General features: G+C 39.6%; 1 protein-coding gene across 1 annotated transcript in view; it reads left to right on the forward strand.

Moving 5' to 3' along the window:
* samd12 (sterile alpha motif domain containing 12) overlaps positions 1–22,348 on the forward strand; it is a 299,965-nt gene that overhangs the window by 35,547 nt on the left and 242,070 nt on the right. Inside the window, exon 3 of the mRNA XM_034160800.1 lies at positions 17,924–18,053. Within this exon, the coding sequence (XP_034016691.1) occupies positions 17,924–18,053 (130 nt within the window). The remainder of the gene's footprint in view (positions 1–17,923; positions 18,054–22,348) is intronic.

Raw genomic sequence — 22,348 nt, forward strand, 5'->3', positions numbered from 1 at the left:
CCAGCTGCGAGCCGACGCGCCAATCCGTCCGCACGTCTTTCATTAAAAAAAATCTCCTTTAACAGTGGAATGTCCGGATAAACTGCTGATTCCGAGCTCTTCTGAAAGTTCTCTGTTCTCTCACGACGTCCTGGGTCAACAGAGGCTTAAATTTGGAGGTTTTCAGCTTGAAACAGGATGAGGACGTCGCCTCAGAGCGCTGCGCGACATCCCGCTCCATGGGAAGTCCTTACAGCGATAGAAACAATCCAAAATCTCTCATCAGCCGTTAAATTTTTCACCGAAAACCAGCTGAATTTCTCGAATGGTGTCCACTCGGATGTGCCTCACAGTTTTTGAAAAAATTTTGATGAAGCACAGCACCAGTCTCTCAGCAACTTCTCAGACAAAGGAATTCCGACGAGGGGGCTGGACCACTCCTTCCACAAGGCGTGATCACAGGCGAATGACGTCACCGACAGGCGTGAAAAAACTCTCGCATGCCCACGAGGGTTCAAGTTTGGCTGATGTAATCACACGTGATTCAAATCCATATGGTTTTTTAAAAAAATAATAAGGTCAGATACTTTTCTCACAGACCTCGTATTCATATTAAACAATTCTGCTTTTGTGCATTTACAAACAAAATTAAATCCAAGCCTGACATGATGTTTGTGACGTATGTCATAAATATATGTGTGTGTGTATATGTATGTATATGTATGTATATATATATATATATATATATATATATATATATATATATATACGCACACACACAAACAGGTCAGCACTTGTGCACGCGTGTACTCCAAGAAAAGACTTTGTGTTGTTGTGTTGTTCCTCAGTCCAGCCAAAAATTACATCAGCTTTTCAGCTGAACAGTTCTTCATGCATGGATATAGTCTGTGTGTGTGTGTGTGTGTGTGTGTGTGTGTGTGTGTGTGTGTGTTACAAGAATTAGCAGCGTCAGTTAGCTCAATCAAATCATGTCTCGTCAGAGTCGTCCCCCGCGTGCGCGCACACACACAACTGGGTCGGCGCTTGTGCACACATGTACTACCAAAAAAGACTGTGTACATCCTCAGTGCAGTGAAAAAAATCATGTCAGAAATTAGTCCAGCTTTTCATTCTTTCTTCCTGCTAATGGTCTCCAGACAGCGCAGTGGATTTTTGTGTGTGTGTGCGCGCGCGTTGTGTGTGTGCGTGCGTGCATGAAAGAGCATATGTGCATGTGCGTGCATGCATATGTGTGGACGAGTGCTCGTGTGCAGAGTGCAATGGTACGTATGAAACGTATGGAATCAAATTTGCAGTCTAAATGGAACCAAACTGCACTCTAAATGCAATGCAACACAAATGGGATGAATTAATCCATGTCATGTGACATACAAAGCACCAATCAAATGACAAGAATCCACTCAGCCGTTATATAAATATGCATATATCTGAGAGATGAACAGAGCACACTGGTATTTAACAAAAATAAAGGTAACCATTGGCCAGTTGGCAGCTGATGCTAACCTTGACATTACTGTTAGGAATGTATATGCTAACTGCTAAAGTGTAAACGCATATGCTGATCTTCACTGTGACTATGTTCGTCTGTGTTGCGGTTTGTTTTGTTGTCTTTTTTTTTGTTGTTGTTCTCATCGTATCTCATTGTTCTCATCTACAATCCAGTCAAAGGAAATAGCAAAAGAAAGAATTAATTACAAGCAGAAAAAATTCTTTGTTTCTTCCCCAGAAATAGACTGTGACTGTGCGATGAGACAGTCATCAGCACATGCTCACAAATTCTCTTTTCTCTCTGTAAAATCAGTTTTAATCAGCTGTCAGTCACAAACAGCCATTCGTATGAACACTGGATGAGCCTTTTTAAATACCAGACAGACATTCATGCCTGGATGTGGTTAGTACACACACTGGGTACTGTCTACTTCCTGGATTTTTCTAATTGTAAGCTAATGTGATGTTTCTACTATGAAAAGACAGTGTGCACAATATACTGTCAGCTCTAATGTCATCATGGAACATTATATCACACATTTCTTTATTATTATTCTACTTTTGGTTGTTTTTGAAGCAGCAGCTGCGGCTGAATTGAGTGAATTACTGTATCATCTAAAATACCTTTTAGCATTCTGTTGGATGTGTCAATCTCGCTTCAGAATTTGTATTTGCTTGTAAATTTAGTAAATTAACTACACAGTGAGCCAATTACATGGACTGGCAGTCTGTTTCCATCATGTAATGCAGCCAAGAGTTGATGAGTGTTTATTGATCATTACACAACTGGAGTGTAATTAAGATCTCAGTGGGACGTTTGGTCCAAGTTCAAATTAATATTGTACTTTTGACAACATGAACATGTTAAACCAGCAGCCTCAAACTCAGATTAGTTGGGGGCCACTGGACAGGCCCCCTCAGCGGCTCGCTTTTATAATCTTCGTGATTTATTACTTTACCGGAATGTTTAAAACAGTGCAAGAGGATTTTTGGCATGGAACAAAATGTTTGCCATAACCACTTGTTTGCAAAAAAGTACACAAACTATATTTAATAAATCATGGGAAGCCTATAAATGGTTTTTGGACCTAATTGGGCTGCCAGGCTTTTAATTTGAAATCTGTGTTCTAAATTATAAAAAGATATAAGATGGGCTGCAGGATGATATTTTTACCTGGCAGGCAGACTGACATAGTTATATGATCATGTTTTTCCCCATCATTCACAACCAGAAGTTCCTTTCTGTTGAAACCAACAGGCAGAGCAGTGTTTGTCAAGGCAGAAACCCTGAAGACCAAGATTTTCAGCTCTGGGGACCAAGGCTTTGAATCCTCAAGACCCTGCGTAGTGCATATCAACTTAATGTCTAGTGTAACAAGAGGCACTGTCCATATCCAGTAATTTCTAGATCCATCACCCCAGTTGGATCAGAGAACATGTGCTGGTGTGACATGGCACCAAGTCCACCAAACTGCAGATTTTCATACCTAGATGGCCACCACCTTGACATATAATCCCTCTATCCCCACCTCTGGTAAATGGACATCTGTTTGCCACAGCCAGGTGATATATGAGTATCCTGCAGGCCTTTTACAGTCATTGGAGTTCTGATCCACCTATGCAATGGAACATCCCCAGAGAAGTCCACCACATGACCTTAAAACATGAACACCCCCCACCCCCCCTTAAGGACAGAGCCCCCCATCACTGGTCACTTCATCTTCTATTGGACACTTTACTATATTACGGACACTTTATTCTATTGCACTACAATACCTGTTAACTTGAATCCATTGGATCAATTGCACTAATTGCACGAAACCATTTACTGCTGAATGGTGCACAAAACAGTGCATCAGTGTGCAACATTCACTATCATGTACATATCATGTAGGCCATTACCCAAGCATATTTTATATTTCCCTTCTTACACTGTATATTTCTTTTTATTACATTTTATTACATTGCTTGTTATATTCTATTGTTCTTACCAGCATGCTTATTTTATGTTATTTCATTTCCCCCCCCCCCACTTATATTTAGATATTTTATACTTATATGGACATCCAGTGTGGGCAGCAAAGTAAGAATTTCATTGCACAGGGAAACATGTTTCTTTGCATATGACAATAAAAGCTTTGAATCTTAAATCTTAATCTCAAAGCTCATGTTACCATTTGTTTGACAAAAAGTCATTCCATTGGTCCCCATCAATTCTCCAAAAAACCAAGTACAAAAGACATCCAGGAGTTGTCTTCAGTCACAGGTTACTAGTGTCCAATTCTCTTAACCATACACTGAGACAGGAAGTACCAGTACCCTAGAGAAGTGGACCTTCAATCTCCTATGAAGGTATCAGGATCTCCAAACATCTCTGTCCATCTCTTACCAGGCCTCTCTCGATCTCAAAAGCTCAAGACCAAGAGGCCTGAATCTTTTTAAAAGGTTGACACTTTAACCGTGTACACTTCTAATAGTCATTGAAAGCCTGGATCTTAATCGAGATCTATGGCAATTCCAATCCCAGAGCTTTTTCCAACTGCCACAATCAGTGTCATTTGAATCCAAAAAGATCACACAGTCAGCGTCTGCAAAGTCGAGCACACTGAGCCTTTCCTGACTGGCAAAGGCACCAGAAGTTGCTCAATGTCAAGTCCATGCAGTGTGTATGTTGTATTTTTATCTTCATGTTTTCATATGTGATTATAACACAGCTAGTGATCGATATCACCTTAATTATGAACGCTTTTAATAAAAGCACCTATATGAAAAGTCAGTTCAGGTCTTCGGACCAGCTGTCTTCAATATATTTGAAATATTAATCTGAAGCTGCCTGGATGTGAGAACGAGTGAAGGGTTAGTCACAGATTAAACATGAGGCATAATCAGACATTAGGCCTCAGGGGACGTCCATAACATCCAAACTAAATCAGCTCATTTCCAAGGTGAACATCCTTGTTTGGTGTCACACTCATCTATACTTTATAGACTCTGTCGTGTCCCAAAGTCAAAGAACACGTCAGGCTTCTGGAAACTTTCCATGGGCGCAATTTGGTGGGGGATAGGGGGGACATGTCCCCTTCACCTTTTCAACCAGGGGGTACAGAATATGGTATGTCTCCCCCCACCTTCTGACATATATGTGTGTACTTGAAACATGTTATTCCAGTCTTATGTGCAAAACCATGTCAGAACAGTATCTTTGTTTCTGCAAGTTTGTATTTTTAGCAGCATTGACTTGTTTACAACACCTGTTTCTTGTTTGTTACATTCAGAATTTTCTGGGACTGCATTTGCCCAGATTTGAAACCAAAAATAGTTGCCTCTAGGGACTAGTGTCTACACATAAGTATCAATGGACCATATGCTAATTTACTAAATTCTGAAAGTTAGAAAAAGAAATCAGAAAAGCTATCTGGGACCTCAGAAAGCCCATCTGCAATTATTGCTTGATCTCCAAAATCAGTCTATGCAAGCAAAATTATGTTCAGTATGAGTGTTGTCATTAGTGCCACTTCGAAAATTAAATTCATGATAAGTAATTTATCCTAAACTTATGATCTCTTGTTTTTTCAAACTTATGCAAAAACAAATCTTGAGAAAAAAAAATACAGTATGTGATAGTTAATAATTAGTCAGAGCCTGTTTTTTCATATTTATGAATACATTTTACCACATTGCAGTTGTTGTTTTTTTTTAAATGAAAACTCAACCTATCATTCTTTTTGAGTTCTACACATGTGGTGATACCTTATTTACACCAGGATGTTTATTAAATCAATGTTGGCTATTCTCAGAATAAAGTACTTATATCCACAGTTTCAAATTGTATAAGTCAAATGGTGTCCACTTTATGTTCTTCTCAAAACATTACAATTACTGTTCTGGATGCTCAGAATGCATCTGAGCTTATCTAGAAACCGTTGGCTTCTGGGGGCCTAAAGCTCCCCCCAGACCCCCGGCCTATGGGCTTTGGCCCTGTGGGCCTCGCACTTTGTCCCCCCCGATTTCTAGTTCTTAATTGTGCCCTTGTTTACCACATACCCAAAAACTACATTTGGCCCTGCTTTTAAACCCCTTTGGAAAACAGACACTGCTTATGGAGGCTTAGTCATTTATCCAGCACAGCGCCATCTGCAGTCCTCTGCACCCTGAACACGCGTGCACGCTCATATGGAGGTATGCACGCGCTGGATGTATCGTCGCATCATTGCAACTCCTGGAGTGAAGGAATTAATTAATAGAGGGAGGTTTCAGCTCCTGCCAGCTGAGAGAAACGGAGCGAGGCGGGAAGATTAGCCAGAGAGCAAAGCTCAGAGAAAGAGGGATCATGGCAGAGCTGTTAATTAGCTGCACAGAAAACACAGAGCTCCGTGTCTCCAGCAGCCATTCACTCAGTCAGTGTGACACTAATGGCACCAGGCGCTCCTCTGGCCTGTCACTCACAAGTGTTGGAAAGTGACCACTAGAGGGCAGTATTTAATAGTGAATTCTGTTCCATCACTTTGGGCAGGTGTTGCAAAGATATAGTGTTAAGCAGCCTTATTGTTTTGTTTTCAAATATGCAAATTCTAAAAGTTCCACAAGTAACATCTACTTGTACACCGGGCACTCACTCACAATTACACAATGCATTGGCTACCAGTGTCAAATATAAGGCTTGCAGATTGAGTACAGCCCAGGAAAGCTTTAGAACGGACCCACAGACCACCACATGGTCAAAGGCCACATTTTGCAGAATAGATCTTTATTAGTAAGTGAGTCCCTTTGGCGGCTCCCTTGTTTTCACTCAAGGTTGCTGCAGCAGATCTGAGGTGGATGTGCATATTGATTTGGCATATTGATGCCCTTCCTGACGTAACTCCATATTACATGGAGAATGGTCAGGGGGTGGGGTTTGAACCAGGGGTTTGCAACCCCAAGTGAACCCCGGAAGACGCTGAAAGGACTTGCTACTTACTATGGTTGTGGATTCATGTTGTGTTGATGTTGAAACTGTGGATTATGTTTATTGACGGTTTTAGAGTATCCCAGAATCCTTTGCGTGCTAGGGAGGGAGGCTTGATAATGGCTCAGTCTAATGCTAACTTTAACATTGAAACTGCCATAGACATGCTAACGCGTTAGCATCGGCCCTGTTTTTAAGTTATAAAATACATCTGTCAACTGTTTCAGAAGACCATAACAGGTCGGTTTAACATAAAAAAAGGTAAATATTACTCACAGATATATGATCTTTAGGGTTTTAGCAGGGAAAAATAAGATAAAGCAAAATAAAACAAAGAACCAACGAAGCAGCAGATCGAAGATTGAAGCATTGCTTCATTGGTTCAAGGTTCAAAGCAAAGCCGTGTTGCAGAAACGGTTGTTTATACAGACCCGCTGCAGGGTCTGTAATCAATGTAGAGAAATGTTCATTTTCCTGACAAACAGACCCAAAAACAACGGCCACTCCTAAGGACCGATAAGGGAATCATTAAGCAAAAAGGCTGTTGATTCGATGGATCGAATCATTTTTAAGGATACCCAAAAAGAACCAGTTCCCCACACAACCCTAACAGAAACACGCTTTTTTTAAAATGTATTTATTTTTTTTATAAAACTCACATAAAAGACTCAAGATTATCTTAGTTAAACACCTAAATACATATTTTGGTTGAACTCACCTCCATAACGACGCAAAGTTGCAAACAAGTTGCTGCAAACGCTTGTTTACACTGACAACAAAATCTCCGTCTCCCCAGCGAGAACGAGATTATGCGTAAGATATGACACCGTAAAGGCATCAATATGGTACATGTGGGGCTATACAAGTGCTGACGGATGAGTGTATTTGACTATGTGTGTATCTTTATATGTATTAATGTACATATCATGTGTTGAAGTTAATTATGTTATTTACATCTGGACAAGGGGTGGGAGTAAAGTTTTACTTCTTCTCACTCCTTTTTGAATATCCATTGATTGTTTTCTTTATATTATTATTATTATTGCTATTTATTTTTGTGCCTTGATATTCAAAATAAACATTTCAAATAAAATGTGCTGTTACAGCCAAATGTTTGCGAAAAATGGCTTGTTGTAGATTTCTGCCACATACACATTTAACCTGTTCGTTTTTTTTTGTTTGTTTTGTTTTTGTACTAACATACACCCGCTCATATTAGTTTAGACAAGCAGTTAGTGTTTGTCACTTAATGGGCTTGGCCAACTCATAGTTACTTGCCATTATGCTGCATTCAGAATCCTTGGACATTTTAAAGACTCGACTAAAAAAACCCCCTACTTCCGAAATATTTTTATAATTTGAGTCATGAACTACATACTCTATATCACAGTAGCGCTAGGCTAACGCTATCTTTTAGGCTGAATGATTTTGTTGATGTGTGGTGGTGGTAACTTGTACATAGAATGTATATTACATACAAGCGGTAATGCCTTGTTAAAAATTAACTTACCAATGCATTTTCAACATTAATAACATTGTCAAAATGAGACACCACGGATGTGACATAAACGCGGGTTGCTCAATTTCCTCATTAGTTTCTGAGCGAAAATTCCGGCCCGATGTAGCGTTCAAAGCATTTTTCCCTGAGAGAGAGATTGAATTCTCCGAACTTTCAAGAGTTCTGAACACAGTATTAGTGTGCACAATGTTTAGCATTATGCTTGATGGAACAAAAGTTCACTTTGTTTTTGTTTCGGTTCAATGTCCTTTACAGGGATGTTCCTGTATTGCTAGTTAGCATGCTAGTATCTCTGCAAGATGTCTTGTAAAACACTTCAGAGGTATTATGTGGTTACAAAAATAGCATTTTTAGATTTAGATGTGTTTATTTCTTACTAACTTTAACAAAATATATGTGGGGGGAAAAAAATGCCTAAATGTACCATTCAAGAATGTAAACAGAAATGCTGATGTTTCAGAGCATATAGCCATCTTGGATTATTTTGTTCAAGCAAAAAAAACAACTGACATCACGCTGCCTTTTTACTTGGATTGGCAGTTGCTGTGCTGCGTCACTCGTAATTTGCATAAAATAAACTTCTCATCTGTTTTGGTCCTGACTAGTTGGCGGCATAGTGACTGTTGTTTCTTGTTGCGAAACGTCCCCTTTTAAAACAAAAATAGGGCATGCCAGGTGTCAGCTTCTTTGCCTTTAAAGCTACAGGTACAAACACGTGACTTTTCTTAGAGACCTCCTCACTTTAATATCTGTTGGTAGGCGCCTAGTGTCTCATATTAGCTTGCTAAAAAAGATGTCCTGATCTTTTGGTGTGATTCCGGACAGCACAAGCGAAGAGTGCAGAGGAATTTTCATAAAATTTGGTGGAGAGGTTGGCTTCAAGTCAAATAAGATTTATTTGGATTTTGAGCTGCCTCTGAATGCAGGTCCTCCCCAGTGGTTAAATGTAGTTTGCATAGGCCCCAAGAAGCCAACGGTTTCTACATAAGCTCAGATGCATTCTGAGCATCCAGAACAGTAATTGTAATGTTTTGAGAAGAACATAAAGTGGACACCATTTGACTTATACAATTTGAAACTGTGGATATAAGTACTTTATTCTGAGAATAGCCAGCATTGATTTTTATTAACATCCTGGTGTAAATAAGGTATCACCACATGTGTAGAACTCAAAAAGAATGACAGGTTGAGTTTTCATTTAAAAAAAACAACTGCAATGTGGTAAAATGTATTCAAAAATATGAAAGAACAGGCTCTTAATAATTATTAACTATCGCATACTGTTTTTTTCTCAAGATTTGTTTTTGCATAAGTTTGAAAAAACAACAGATCATAACTTTAGGATAAATTACTTATCATGAATTTAATTTTCGAAGTGGCACTAATGACAACACTCATACTGAACATAATTCCACTTGCATAGACTGATTTTGGAGATCAAGCAATAATTGCAGATGGGTTTTCTGAGGTCCCAGATAGCTTTTCTGATTTCCTTTTCTAACTTTCAGAATTTAGTAAATTAGCATATGGTCCATTGATACTTATGTGTAGATACTAGTCCCTAGAGGCAACAATTTTTGGTTTCAAATCTGGGCAAATGCAGTCCCAGAAAATTCAGAATGTGACAAACAAGAAACAGGTGTTGTAAACAAGTCAATGCTGCTAAAAATACAAACTTGCAGAAACAAAGATACGGTTCTGACATGGTTTGCACATAAGACTGGAATAACATGTTTAACCCTTTATCTACGGCAATGGCGCCCACGCCATATTTTCCATATGCTTATTTTTTTTACTGTAACTCCACCATAGTTTGTCCAATCCGAATGATTCAAAGTGCATTGTTAAGCTAACACCACGGGCTTTCCAATGATATATGGTGTATTACGGTAAACGTAAGCCTGTGACGTCATAACGCAGAGGAAAAACACAGAAGTTTCACACTAGTGCACCGCTGATTCTCATTACCTTAAGTTCTCATGTAAGCCCTCAATCTGAAAAATTTGAACACTGACAGCAAGCCAAGAACCCGTGCTTTCCAACATTATGCTATATGTTGCATATATTATGGTAAAGTGCGCTCAGTGACTTTTGAAACGAGGGAAAAGTATGGAAAAGAGCGCAAAAGTGACAGAAAAGTACAGAGACAGACAGCAGATATAAATGTAGTCATTTTTGAGGAAAAGGCAGGGTGTTTGTGAAGGTGTGTGTGCGTGTTTGTGTAGGTGTGATGGCAAAATCAGCCACAAGCCACTGCTCGGTGCCAACAAGCAGTGGAAACCCAACTTGCCAGCGATCCACAAAAGGGCGGCGTTCTTGCAAGGTTTGCAAGAGGTCAACTTGCTGGATGTGCAAACTTTGTAAAATTGGCCTCTGTCTTCAGCCAGACAGAAACTGTTACAAACAGTACCACACTGACTGATGTACAAGTAGTTTAGATCTAATCTTGATTCTTGGTTATATACGAGTTGTATATAGTTTGACACTTTATTGTTTTATTCATATTGTATAATTGTGCACAAAATGAGTGATCAAATTAGTGATTTACTACACATTTAAATAATACAGATAATAATTGATATATGTATATATAGTTTTGCACTTTCTTTGTTGTTATTCATATTGTTTGGTTCTGCACTTTAAAATTGGTTTCTTTTTGCATATTTTTGCCTTGTAAAATGTTTACTTTTGCACTGTTTCTGCGTTCTAGACACACAAAATGAATTATTTTGATTGTAAACAGTTACAGCTTCCTGTTAAAAATGTGAAATCCAAACTTCCTTTACATAATCATTTTTTAGTAAAAACTGAAAAAAAAAATCAAGTTCATTTTTGTGTTTTTTCTCATTTTAAATGCTAAAACTTACAAATAATGTGTATAAATAGTTAATCAGGTGTAATATAATTGAAATTCAGGTATTCTTGGAAAAGGGTACCAAAGCACACAAACATAGAACATTATTTCTAATTTTATTGCTATAATAAAAAATTATAACCAATCGTCCATTTATAGCCTCAGTAGGTAAAGGGTTAAGGACACACAATATATGTCAGAAGGTGGGGGGACATACCATATTCTGTTCCCCCTGGTTGAAAAGGTGGGGGGGACATGTCCCCCCTCTTCCCCACCAAATTGTGCCCATGGTAGTTTGGTGATATTGCATTATGCATTTCAATACCAGTGTTCAACACTGGGGGCAGCATGTGGTTAAACCTACAACCACAACAAGGAGATAATTATGAGACGGTAGAAACTTCTGCATATCTAAATGGCAAACAACCTACGTTCTGATTATTCTTTTTCACTGATGTGGATTCACAGTGTTTTACAACACACACACATTGATGTCAGTGTGTTGCCATGGAAGGTGCTCGACTGCACACCGGGAGCACCTCTGGCATTAAAGACCTTGCCCAAATACCCTTTAGGATTGTCTTTCTTTTCTGTCACCTTTTAAAATTCAGAGCAACAATTCTACAATAAATTTTAACTCAACTACAGGTGTTATTAATAACTGGTTGTTTGTTGCCAGAGAGCCGTTTGTGCAGCTCATTTTAAAGCAGGAGTCTGCAGTGTTCTGTTCCTGGATTGCATTATATTGCACCATGTGTTTATTATTTTTCTACATATTTATAAATGGGGCAGACGTACATTGCAAAAACTGACGTAATTCAGTCTAATACCAGATTTACACAACATCATCGTAATCATGATAATAAAAGGTACTATACAATATGTTATCATTTAACAATTATTTTCCTAAAAATTGTATATAATTGTGTATATTTTACTCCACTTGGGATGCATTTTTTTCTCCCCATCTTTAGAGCAGTTTAATGTTCTAGAAATCTTCTCCACAGCTAAATCATACTTAGAATTGTCTGAAAATAAAGACTTATGTACTGATGTCATTTTTAAAATTAATAGTTTGCATAAGCACAAATATTAGTGCTGCAAAAGTGTCTTGAGTTCAGGAAGAAAAGAGCAGCAGAGTAAAAGTTTTGAATGGAAAAAAAATGTGGACTTAGCTTCATCTATAATAACCCATTTCATTGTAAATATCAAACCTCACCATGATGCTGAAAATACCAACAATCAGAAAATTTGCACGTTGTACTTAGTGTATTCAAAATCACTTTTCTTGAGCTGTCTATGAATCACAAGCATCCTCTGTTTTTGATGGGATGTTGTGTTTTCGGGAAAATTAAATTGTATATTTCTTCTTTTTTTTCTATGACAGCTGATGTTTCATCCATCACACAGTATTGTACTTCATGAGGGCTGCTCGACATACAAAATGATTTTGAACAAAGGCAGCCGCTCTCATGCTGTCAGAGAGCTATTGAATATTTGTTTTGCCCTTGTACGCAATTGTTCAATAAATGAACTCTGCCTGCTTATTGTCAGGGGAAATATCCAGGGCTGAGGTTCACTTCCGTTTCTTTGTAGGCAGCAAACAAAACTCAGAAAAACTGCAAATCTGTTGTCTGATATAATACTAAACAAAGTCAGTTGACAGAAGAATTTCATTAAATGTGGTAATAACTGTTTAGAAATCCATTAGGAGCACATTGATGCTGACATAGGCCTGATGATTTTAGGTACGCGGTAAATAGTACCCATAGGCCTGATGATTTTAGGTACGCGGTAAATGGTACCCATAGGCATGATGATTTTAGGTACGCGGTAAATAGTACCCATAGGCATGATGATTTTAGGTACGCGGTAAATAGTACCCATAGGCATGATGATTTTAGGTACGCGGTAAATAGTACCCATAGGCATGATGATTTTAGGTACGCGGTAAATGGTTCTCATAGGCATGATGATTTTAGGTACGCGGTAAATGGTTCTCATAGGCATGATGATTTTAGGTACGCGGTAAATGGTACCCATAGGCATGATGATTTTAGGTACGCGGTAAATGGTACCCATAGGCATGATGATTTTAGGTACGCGGTAAATGGTACCCATAGGCATGATGATTTTAGGTACGCGGTAAATGGTACCCATAGGCATGATGATTTTAGGTACGCGGTAAATGGTACCCACAGCCTTGATGATTTTAGTTACTCAGTAAATGGTTCTCATAGGCATGAAGGCAGTTGGGGCTCAGGCAGTGTGACATTTGACCCCACTGACTGGGTGAATTTGTCCAGGCAATTCTGGAAACCACCTGAAGCTCATTTGGTCCAAACCAGTGTTGCCAGATGTACGATAATTATCGTATTTGTACGATAGTTTTGCCCTCTGTATGATGTACGATCAATAATGGGAAAAAATCCAAAATGTACGATAATTTGAGTTGGTTGCCCAAACACGCATTTCTCTCTGACACCCAAGAATCATTTCGCAGGCGTTGCACTCAGATGGCATCAAAGACACACCACACACAAGGCTGCTGCTCGCTTTGCCCGGCCCGGGGACAAAGTCATTTGAAAGCCCACCCCCTCTCCATACAAAGTAACGAGTTCCCAATTCTCGGCCCTGCCCCTCCCTCCCTGGGCCCAAGACAACTGACCTGTAATGTAGACTGTTTTGGCTGCACATACGTAGCTTAGCCCACCCCCGTCACCATTGGAAATAAAAAAAATTAAAAAAACGTTAAAATAGCTACGTTGTATGCGTTTTGTTTGTGTACGATAATTTCTCCCAAAATACGATAGTTACATATTTCCTATCTGACAACACTGGTCCAAACTGAGTGAATATTTTATGGGCAATTTCGGCATCAACCTTCATTGACCACCGAAATTTTGCAGAAATCGGCTAAATGACCTTAGAGGATGAGGCCAACAGGACGTCCAGTGATTTACCTTTTGTGAATTTGATTTTGGTGGCTAATTCTACAGTTCACCTCCATGTAGCCTTATTTATACCAAACAGTCCAAGTCGGTACGGTTTGTACCGGTTAAGTATGGCTTGGCTTGCGTTTCCACTGTTAGACGTACAGTAGCCTTTGTTTGGTAGGTAGGTGGAGTATGGTAGACTTTGACATGTATGTCATCGATATGGGCTGCATGACATGATGTTGTTCCTCCACAATGATCACCAGGAAAGTCCACACCTCCTCGTTTGACCATGCTTGGCTGTATTTTGCTGTTATTCTTCGTTGTGTGGATATTTCAAATACCATGTATATTTCTGGCAGCATTATAGGACACAAGCTGTCGCAGGGTGATGATGCTTTCCTATGTTGCTATGAGCCAATCAATGGACAGCAGTGGGTTAGCGCCTCCCTTTTGTTACTGTTCCGTTGTTTTGATACCCCGTCGAAGGGTGCCAAAAAGTGGTACGGAATGGGTCGATTATTTTGTTAACCCTAAATGTAAATGTGGAAACGCACTAAATAGCGACATGCACCGCTTGGTGGGAATGAGGCTTATGTGTGCCAGGTTTGGTGCAAATCAGTAAAACAATATTAATATTTTCAATGTTGACCTTTACCCCACAATGACCTTTGGCAAATTTGACCTCACCTGGGCAAATCCAGAACCCATCTATATATATGTGCCAAGTTTTGTGCAAATCGGCATGAAATTTTTAAAATTCAACACTTGGCGCCAATGATTGACCTTTTGGTAAATTTGAGTCAACCTGTGCAATTTCAAGAATCTTATTTGGGGGACATTGGAGTGAAAATGTAATTCTTGACCTGCCCCAATGACATTGACCTCTGCCAATGCAAACTATTTAAGGGCAGTTCTGTACTCGACCTTCATCCAGACCAGCCCACATTTCTGAAATGGTGTAGCATGACATGTATGAAGTCAGTGGTGGGCACAGTTCCGCTAATCCGGTAACTAATTAGCGATGCTAACTTTTTTGGTAGTGGATTCGTTTTTCAGCTAACTTCAAAAACCGTCAGCAGACCAATTAGCTTCTACTAAATTTAGTTCCGCTAACTTAGTCCGCTAACATTTTTTGCTGGCATAGTTAGTAACGGTAAAACATTTGTAAACCATGGAATCATACATGTTGGTTGCAGCAGTCAGGCAGCTGTGAGGAGCTGAGCTCAACCCGACCCCAGCAGAAGGGTCCAGCCCGTAGCAAAGTAAACTTGAAGATAACATCTCCTTTATATCACATTTACATCTCCTAGATATAAATGAGCTCCAACTGAGACAAAAGTGGTTTTGTCATTCTTCTCAAATGGTTCTCCTGAGAAATAGACATGGTTCAGTCTCATGGTGATCACTGTGCAAGTTCTCTAAATTGTCTCACAGTTGTCTCTTTTCCTGAACTTGGCTAAGAGAAACAAAATAGACATATTGTGCTGCTTTCAAATATGTCTCAATTTGATATCCAGTGAGAAATATACATGATTATAAATGACAAATATACAATATTAATTGGTTTTGTCAGTTTAGTTAAGTGTTATGTTGCTCTTGCCATGAGTGAGTTAAGTCTCATGTTGGTACGATGAGTGGAATGTGTAGTGGTTTTATTGTCTTCTGCCACGTCTCTCTTTGTCAATTAAAAGCACCTGCTTACAGCAGCTGTGTGTGCTTGCAACCAACTGATCACTGTTTGAGTTCTCAGATTCGCTTATAGCTCTTTCTTGTCTAGCATCTCAGCAAATGTTGTCTCATTTTAGCTTTTCTTTGGCTCCTAAGGGACCCTTAAGTGACTCAGAAACAAATGATCACAGAATGATATGAATATGAGAAGGTAAAATTGATGTCAAGAGATGAGATTGAACAACAGATGAGCAACATATTTTTGCCTATGATGATGTCACAGTTTGTTGCCTTGACGTGTCACTGTGCAGGTTTGCGGCGTCCTGTGTGCGTATATGTTTGAGCACGTTATTCCTCTGTCACGCCGGTGGCGATTCTCCTGACAGCAACTCTTTGAACCTGGTTATTCTTCACCTTCTATTCTTGCCAGCTCACCTTTTGTACTGGCTGCGGTGTAAGTCAGCGTGGAACGCAAAACGCAGATGGTCACCGACTCACAAAAAAAAAGAGAACCCGCGACTTTCTCCTGTGTGGAAGGACGCCGAGTCCACTGTCTCCTTCCCCACTCTCCTGTTTCACATGCACCTACTCCTCCTGCTTTCCATCTCTTCTTGGCCTTCCGCTCTCTCGTTTGTCGCCCAGGACTGCTAGTCAGGGTTAATCAGCGCGGAGTTGAGCTGTGTTTAATGGTTAATGTGGTTTCTTCTCTCTCCGCCTTCCCTGCAGAATCAGCATCTCTGCAGGCTGCCGCGCGGTGACATTTAGAAAGGTAGCCTCGCCTACCTGCCGCTTTGGCTGTCTGTCACGACGCCTTCCTGCAGGGGGATACAGACCATCTGCCAAAACCAGCGTGCACATCTCCCCCAATTTCTCCTCCGCTCTGGGAGACTGAGCGGGAAGCAGACGGACGAAGAGAATGAGGTGGTGGCGTATAAGAAACAAAGATGACTTACGATATGTAGGCAAAGGAAGTGAGGAAGACGGCGTGATACATCTGACAGCGGCCGGGTGAGATTGAATACACTGCGAGAGATGAGAGTCGGGGAAGGAGTTGGAAGGCAAAGTCCAGGAAATGCTGCCAGTACCTGTTATTGTGCAGAAAGGCTTCCATTGCTATGCTGAGCCACGCCGCAGCCACAGCTCCGGGGGGGTGGATGTGAAATTTTATTCACCTGCCTGTTTGTAATTTTAGGAGCCCCTTGATCAAAATCAAAAGCAAGGCCGACGTTCCAAAGAGCTGCACCCCCGCCGTCTGTCCGGGCATTTAAAGCAGAGCGGAGGACAAGGCGGCGATCGTGTGGTTCTGTGCACAGCACAAACATGTCACACTGATGGTTAAAAGTAAGCATTCGCCAATAAAAGAGAAGACAAACAAGCTCATGTAAAATGATCAGAACTGTGTGACCTGTGTACCGCACTGACCCTAAGAGAAAAATTACACACGTGCACCTCATCCTGCACGTGCTTCAGTGACCGTTAAACCGTATCGCAGGAAACACTGTCCCAGACGTCGAACTTTTGATGTCACATTATTTGCAAAATGCAAGTTTCTACAGGCTGGATGGAACCTTTTATTAAAAACTGAAGTGTTACCATGGTAACAGGAATTTCGCTGCTCAGGTCGCAGTCACTCTTGAACTTAGACAGCAGACCTTGACCTCGACTTACTCCGTGACCTCAAGTTTCTATTTGCTTCAATTGAACATTTCTTCTGGAAATGACTAGAAATATCTGTGCTGACCTTTGACCCCAAGTGGTGGCCCCTCTCTGAATGTCAGTGAAGGCAACAGAGCTGAGTTTGGTCCTGAATTAGATTTGATTTAGATAGAACTTTATTGATCCCCTTGGGAACAGTTTGCCAATGTAAATATAAATACCAGACATACTGATCAATACTGGTTTATTAGCGACTACTGTTCCTCTCCTACTGTTCCTGTTACTCCTCCTCCCTTCTGGTTGCTCCAACTGAACATTTTTCCTAGAAAATAACTGGGAATTTCTTGTGCTTCGGACAACCACAGGTGGATACAGTTTGGGGTTAAAGGTGGAGGTCAGAAAACTAGAAAATGTGCAATGTGTCTAGTAAAGACTGAAGATGTAGAATGTCCAACTGGATTCTAGAAAATTATAGCTTTTTTTGTTTGTTTGTTTTTAATGTGGAATAATTGTGAAAATAACAGATTAACCTTTAATGCAAATTGTTTTAGGTTTGAAATAGGTTTGATCATGTGAAAAAACAGCAACGGATATAAACAGCACTTCTTGCAATGAATTCACCTAAAGTTTACACAAATGTGTTATTATTGACCTTTTTTATTGATGATTTTGGTGTCATCTTTTAACTTTAATACTTTATTGATCCATGTGGCAAAATGTCACACAGCAGCTCAACAATATGAAGGTGTCACGTGAACGGACACAATCAATCAGCAGGCAAAATTTATGAGGCCGGGGAGAAGACATTATTAATTACTGTGTGTGTGTGTGTGTGTTTTCATTGTAAGCAGCCAGGATATGTGAAGCTGACTAAACCTGTGGCCCTGTGGACGCAGCAGGACGTGTGCAAATGGCTGAAGAAACATTGTCCCAGTCAGCATCAGATCTACAGTGACTCCTTCAAACAGCACGACATCACAGGTAGGATCGATCACCGCCTCCGCTATCGGAGATGATCAGCCATGTTTGCATATGAGTGGGGTACTAATCACGAGGGTAACCTGGTTTAAAAAAAATAAATGGGTCAAGGATCAACGCTGTGAAAATGGAAAATTGATAGTACTAATATTTTCAGAAAAACAAGCTATTTTAGCTAACCAGTAAACAATGGACATTGTGCTGCAATGCACCATGGGAGTTCTGAGTTTTGAGGTTTTAAATGTTATTGTGGATCATGTTAGTTGAACATTGTTGCTAGTGTTATTGATTTGTGTTTTTGTCATTTAATTGGTTTTGTCAGTTTAGTTAAGTGTTATGTTGCTCTTACCATGAGTGAGTTAAGTCTCATGTTGGTACGATGAGTGGAATGTGTAGTGGTTTGAATGTCTTCTGCCACTGTCTCTTTGTCAAATTAAAAGCACCTGCTTACAGCAGCTGTGCGTGTGTGCTTGCATCCAACTTCAATCACAGACAAACTGTGGACAGCTGACATTTGCCGCTTGGTATGCTTATGTATTTTGGGTCAAGGATGAATGCTGTGAAAACGGAACATTGATAGAAGTAATGTTTTTGGAGATGCTACAGATATTAGCTAACAGCACTGAACAATGGGTGTTGCTAACTACTTTCTGGACTCGCATATCATTCCAGCAGAGGGCAGTAAGTCATATTTATATTAACAGTGTGAGTGTGGTGAGTGATTTTATTTAGTAAGTACATAATATAATTGTAAATACTTTAAAAATACATGTGGCCATTTAAAAATCAAATGACAAAACAGAAGTAATAATAAAATAATAATGATAATAATAATAGTGTGTATATAATAACAAGAACCTAAACAATTTCTAAATACATTAAGACGGTAAATTAACATAAAATATACATAATTAACAGGAAATAAAAGGGTTGAGTTCCTCTTCTAAAAATTGTTGAGGTCTAATGTACTAAAAACATTTTGGTCTCACACGCCATTCCAACTCGTTATGCAAGCTTTGCTTAATTTCTTACCACCCTTACCACAAAAATGTCAGCTACTTTATATTTTATAAACAATACCCAATCTAGAGCCTGTGGATCCTCACTGGCAACATGCTAGTACATATTAACCCTCAGCCTGTTTTTCCATCCCTTTGACCTCTTATCCTATAAATTGCCGAGCTGGCTTCAATGTATTTTTCTTGTCATCATGATCTGCAAAATAAATAATAGGCATGAAATTTTGGCATGACTAAATTAAAATCAATGCATTATTTTATTTAAAAAAAATTACAAAAAAATGTGACAAAATTCCCTATCACAGAAAAAATGTTGTATCTTGATTTTGCCATACTTTACTGGGTGTTTACCCTTGAGCCTATAATAGGCTGGACGGGTTTTGTTGCCACCCGGCGGCTGGGTGGGCATTGAGCGGCACCAACAATTGGCTTGTTAGTGTGATTGCTCCAAAACAGAGAGGACTAGGGTCACCAAACTTACAGAAAAGGTGCATCAGGTCAAGACCTTGACTTTGAGGTCAAGGTCACAGGCCAAAAGATCTTCTTAGCATCACAAGAATTCTGCCACTGTTATGGAGGCTGAGGGGTAGCACTGGTATTGTTGTTGTTGGTTCCTGCTCCACCCCTTCACAAAGCTTCCTTGTAACAAATAAACCAAGAGACATATAAATGAAAATAGAACTCCCAGAACACTGATTTAATCCTCTTTAATCATTCTTATACATGAAGGGCAGTAAGATTCATTCTGAGCTGCTACCTGCATTAATGTTGAACACAATTTATAATGTAATACTGATTCAGAATCATTTATAATCCTTCAAAGGGAGAATTGGCTTCATGCTGTTTACCTCGTGCAATAATTTGCATCATTCACTTCACAACACATCAACTTATAATGGTGTGCAGAAATTTTAGGCACAATTCAAAACTCTCATACAGCAAAGATCTTCAAAAATGATGCAAAGCTGCTAAATCTTACCTTTTTAATAATGAGTGTTAAGTATTATGAAAGACACAATTAGTAGTGGAAAACAGGTCACAGGTTCACTTTACGTGACGACCTGTTACCTTTAAACCTTATAGGGGAACTAACCTGTGATTTTGCCAAATTAATGTTTCTATTTGTTGCCTTTGTGGAATTATCACCTAGAAAGTAAGCAGGATTTTTAAAAAGGTTGAATACTTTCTTCAGTGTATTACTTTTGTTTTTGATCACTTCCGTTCTGAAGAGCGAAATCTCGTCAAAGAACTAAACTAGCCCGGCTGATCTGACTCAATTTGAATACCATGACCTGGATGACTGAGAATCTAGGAAACGGACAAAAAAGATGTCTTTATTGTAAACTACGGTTCTGGTGCTGTTAGATCTCAGTGCTGCGTTTGATACCGTGGATCATCATATTTTACTCGATAGGCCTATGTATCATTTTGGGATTACTGGAAATGCCCTTGCGTGGTTGACGTCATACCTGTCTAGTTGTTCTCATTCTCGTTCTCATACCTCTAACCTTAATTACATGAAATTTTGGGTTCCACAGGGATCCATCTTAGGCCCCCTGCTTCTCTTCCTTTATATAGCCCCCCTTGGGCATATACTGTGGCATTTTGGGATTGGCTTTCACTGCTATGCTGATGATACTCAGTTATACATTCTGATAACTGCTGGTAATCTCATCCACATAAAATCCTTAGAAGATTTCCTTGCATCAGTGAGAAGTTAGATGTCTAGCAACTTCCTACTTTAAACTCTGATAAGACTGAAATGATGATTCTTGTTCCAGTGAGCCATCGGCATCAATTTGGCCAGCAAGCGCTTAGCCTAGGCTCATGTATCATACATCATACAAAGTGAGGAACCTTGGTGTAATTTTTGATCCTACGTTGTCCTTTGACCTCCGTTTTAGGGATATTACGAGGACTGCTTTCTTCTATCTGCAAAATATAGCGAAGAATCATCCCATCCTGTCTATGGCTAATGCTGAGACCCTGATCCATGCATTTGTCTCTTCTAGATTGGACTACTGCAATGTTCTGTTTTCTGGTTTACCTTAGTCCAGAATTAGGCGTCTCAACTGGTTCAAAATGCTACTGCCAGACTTTTGACATGAAGCAGGAAGTTTGACCGCATTAAACCCATTTGCATCTCTTCACTGGCTTCCTGTCTTTGCGAGATGAGATTTTAAGTTTCTGCTACTAACCTATAAAATTGTTCATAGACTGGCACCTCCCTACCTAGCTGATCTAATTAAACCGGACCGGGCTTTGCGTTCGCAGAATGCAGGACTACTTTGTGTCCCTAGGGTGAATAAGAAGTCTGCGGGTCATAGAGGTTTCTCTTATTGTGCCCCTGTTCTGTGGAATGATCTCCCTGCTTCAATAAAACAGTTAGATTCTGTGGAGACTTTCAAGTCCAGACTTAAAACAAACTTATTTTCCCTTTCATATGGCTAGCATACTGGTATAGTATGTTACTATGCTTTTTACTTTTTTTACTCCTTTACTGTCCTTTTTTAAATCTTTTACTGTGCTTCTTTTAATTAATTTTATTTTGTTTTTTGAATTGTTGTGTGAAGTATCTTGAGATGACTGTTATGATTTGTTATATAAATTCAATAAATTGAAATTAAAAATTTATAGAACAGGTATCTTGAAAGGAAATATGTAAATATGTAGACCTGGGTTTGATTCACGGTCATGCTACCTGACTGTGTACTTGGACCCTTCATTGTCATTGTCTTCATCCACCCAACGATGACTGGGTACTGAACTTGGCTGGGGGAGTAAGCTGCATCACCCAGGCAGGAGGAGTCATAGACTCGCATCCACTTCACACTATGGAATTCAGGGATAGGCCCTGGAAACAGAAAATCAGAGATCTTCTTCTCTTCAACAGAATTTGAGTGTTTCATCTTAGCAGGTACATTTGTTCCACAACAAAAAGTGCATTATTTCTTTATCAGCTTTTGGACATTAATTTAAACCAGCACCTTGAGAATTCAAAGGACAAGAAGGTATGTATGGCTCCAATGAAGAGGGCTCATTAAACTATTTGGTACTAACAGACATTTCTCTAACATTTTATTAGGAGCATCTGAATATTTTAGATTTGGTCTTTTAATGACAAAAATAACCCTTTATGCAGAAGTAAGGACTTTTGCACAGTACTGTACTTACTTCACATGTGATGCATGACACACATGCGCATGTTCTGATGAATGGACGTCTGTTTTCACATCAGGTGTACCGTGCAGACTCGAACACGCGCCGCTTGTCCTCCGT

This window comes from Thalassophryne amazonica, chromosome 20 (genome assembly GCF_902500255.1).
Source record: "Thalassophryne amazonica chromosome 20, fThaAma1.1, whole genome shotgun sequence".
Lineage (NCBI taxonomy): Eukaryota > Metazoa > Chordata > Actinopteri > Batrachoidiformes > Batrachoididae > Thalassophryne > Thalassophryne amazonica.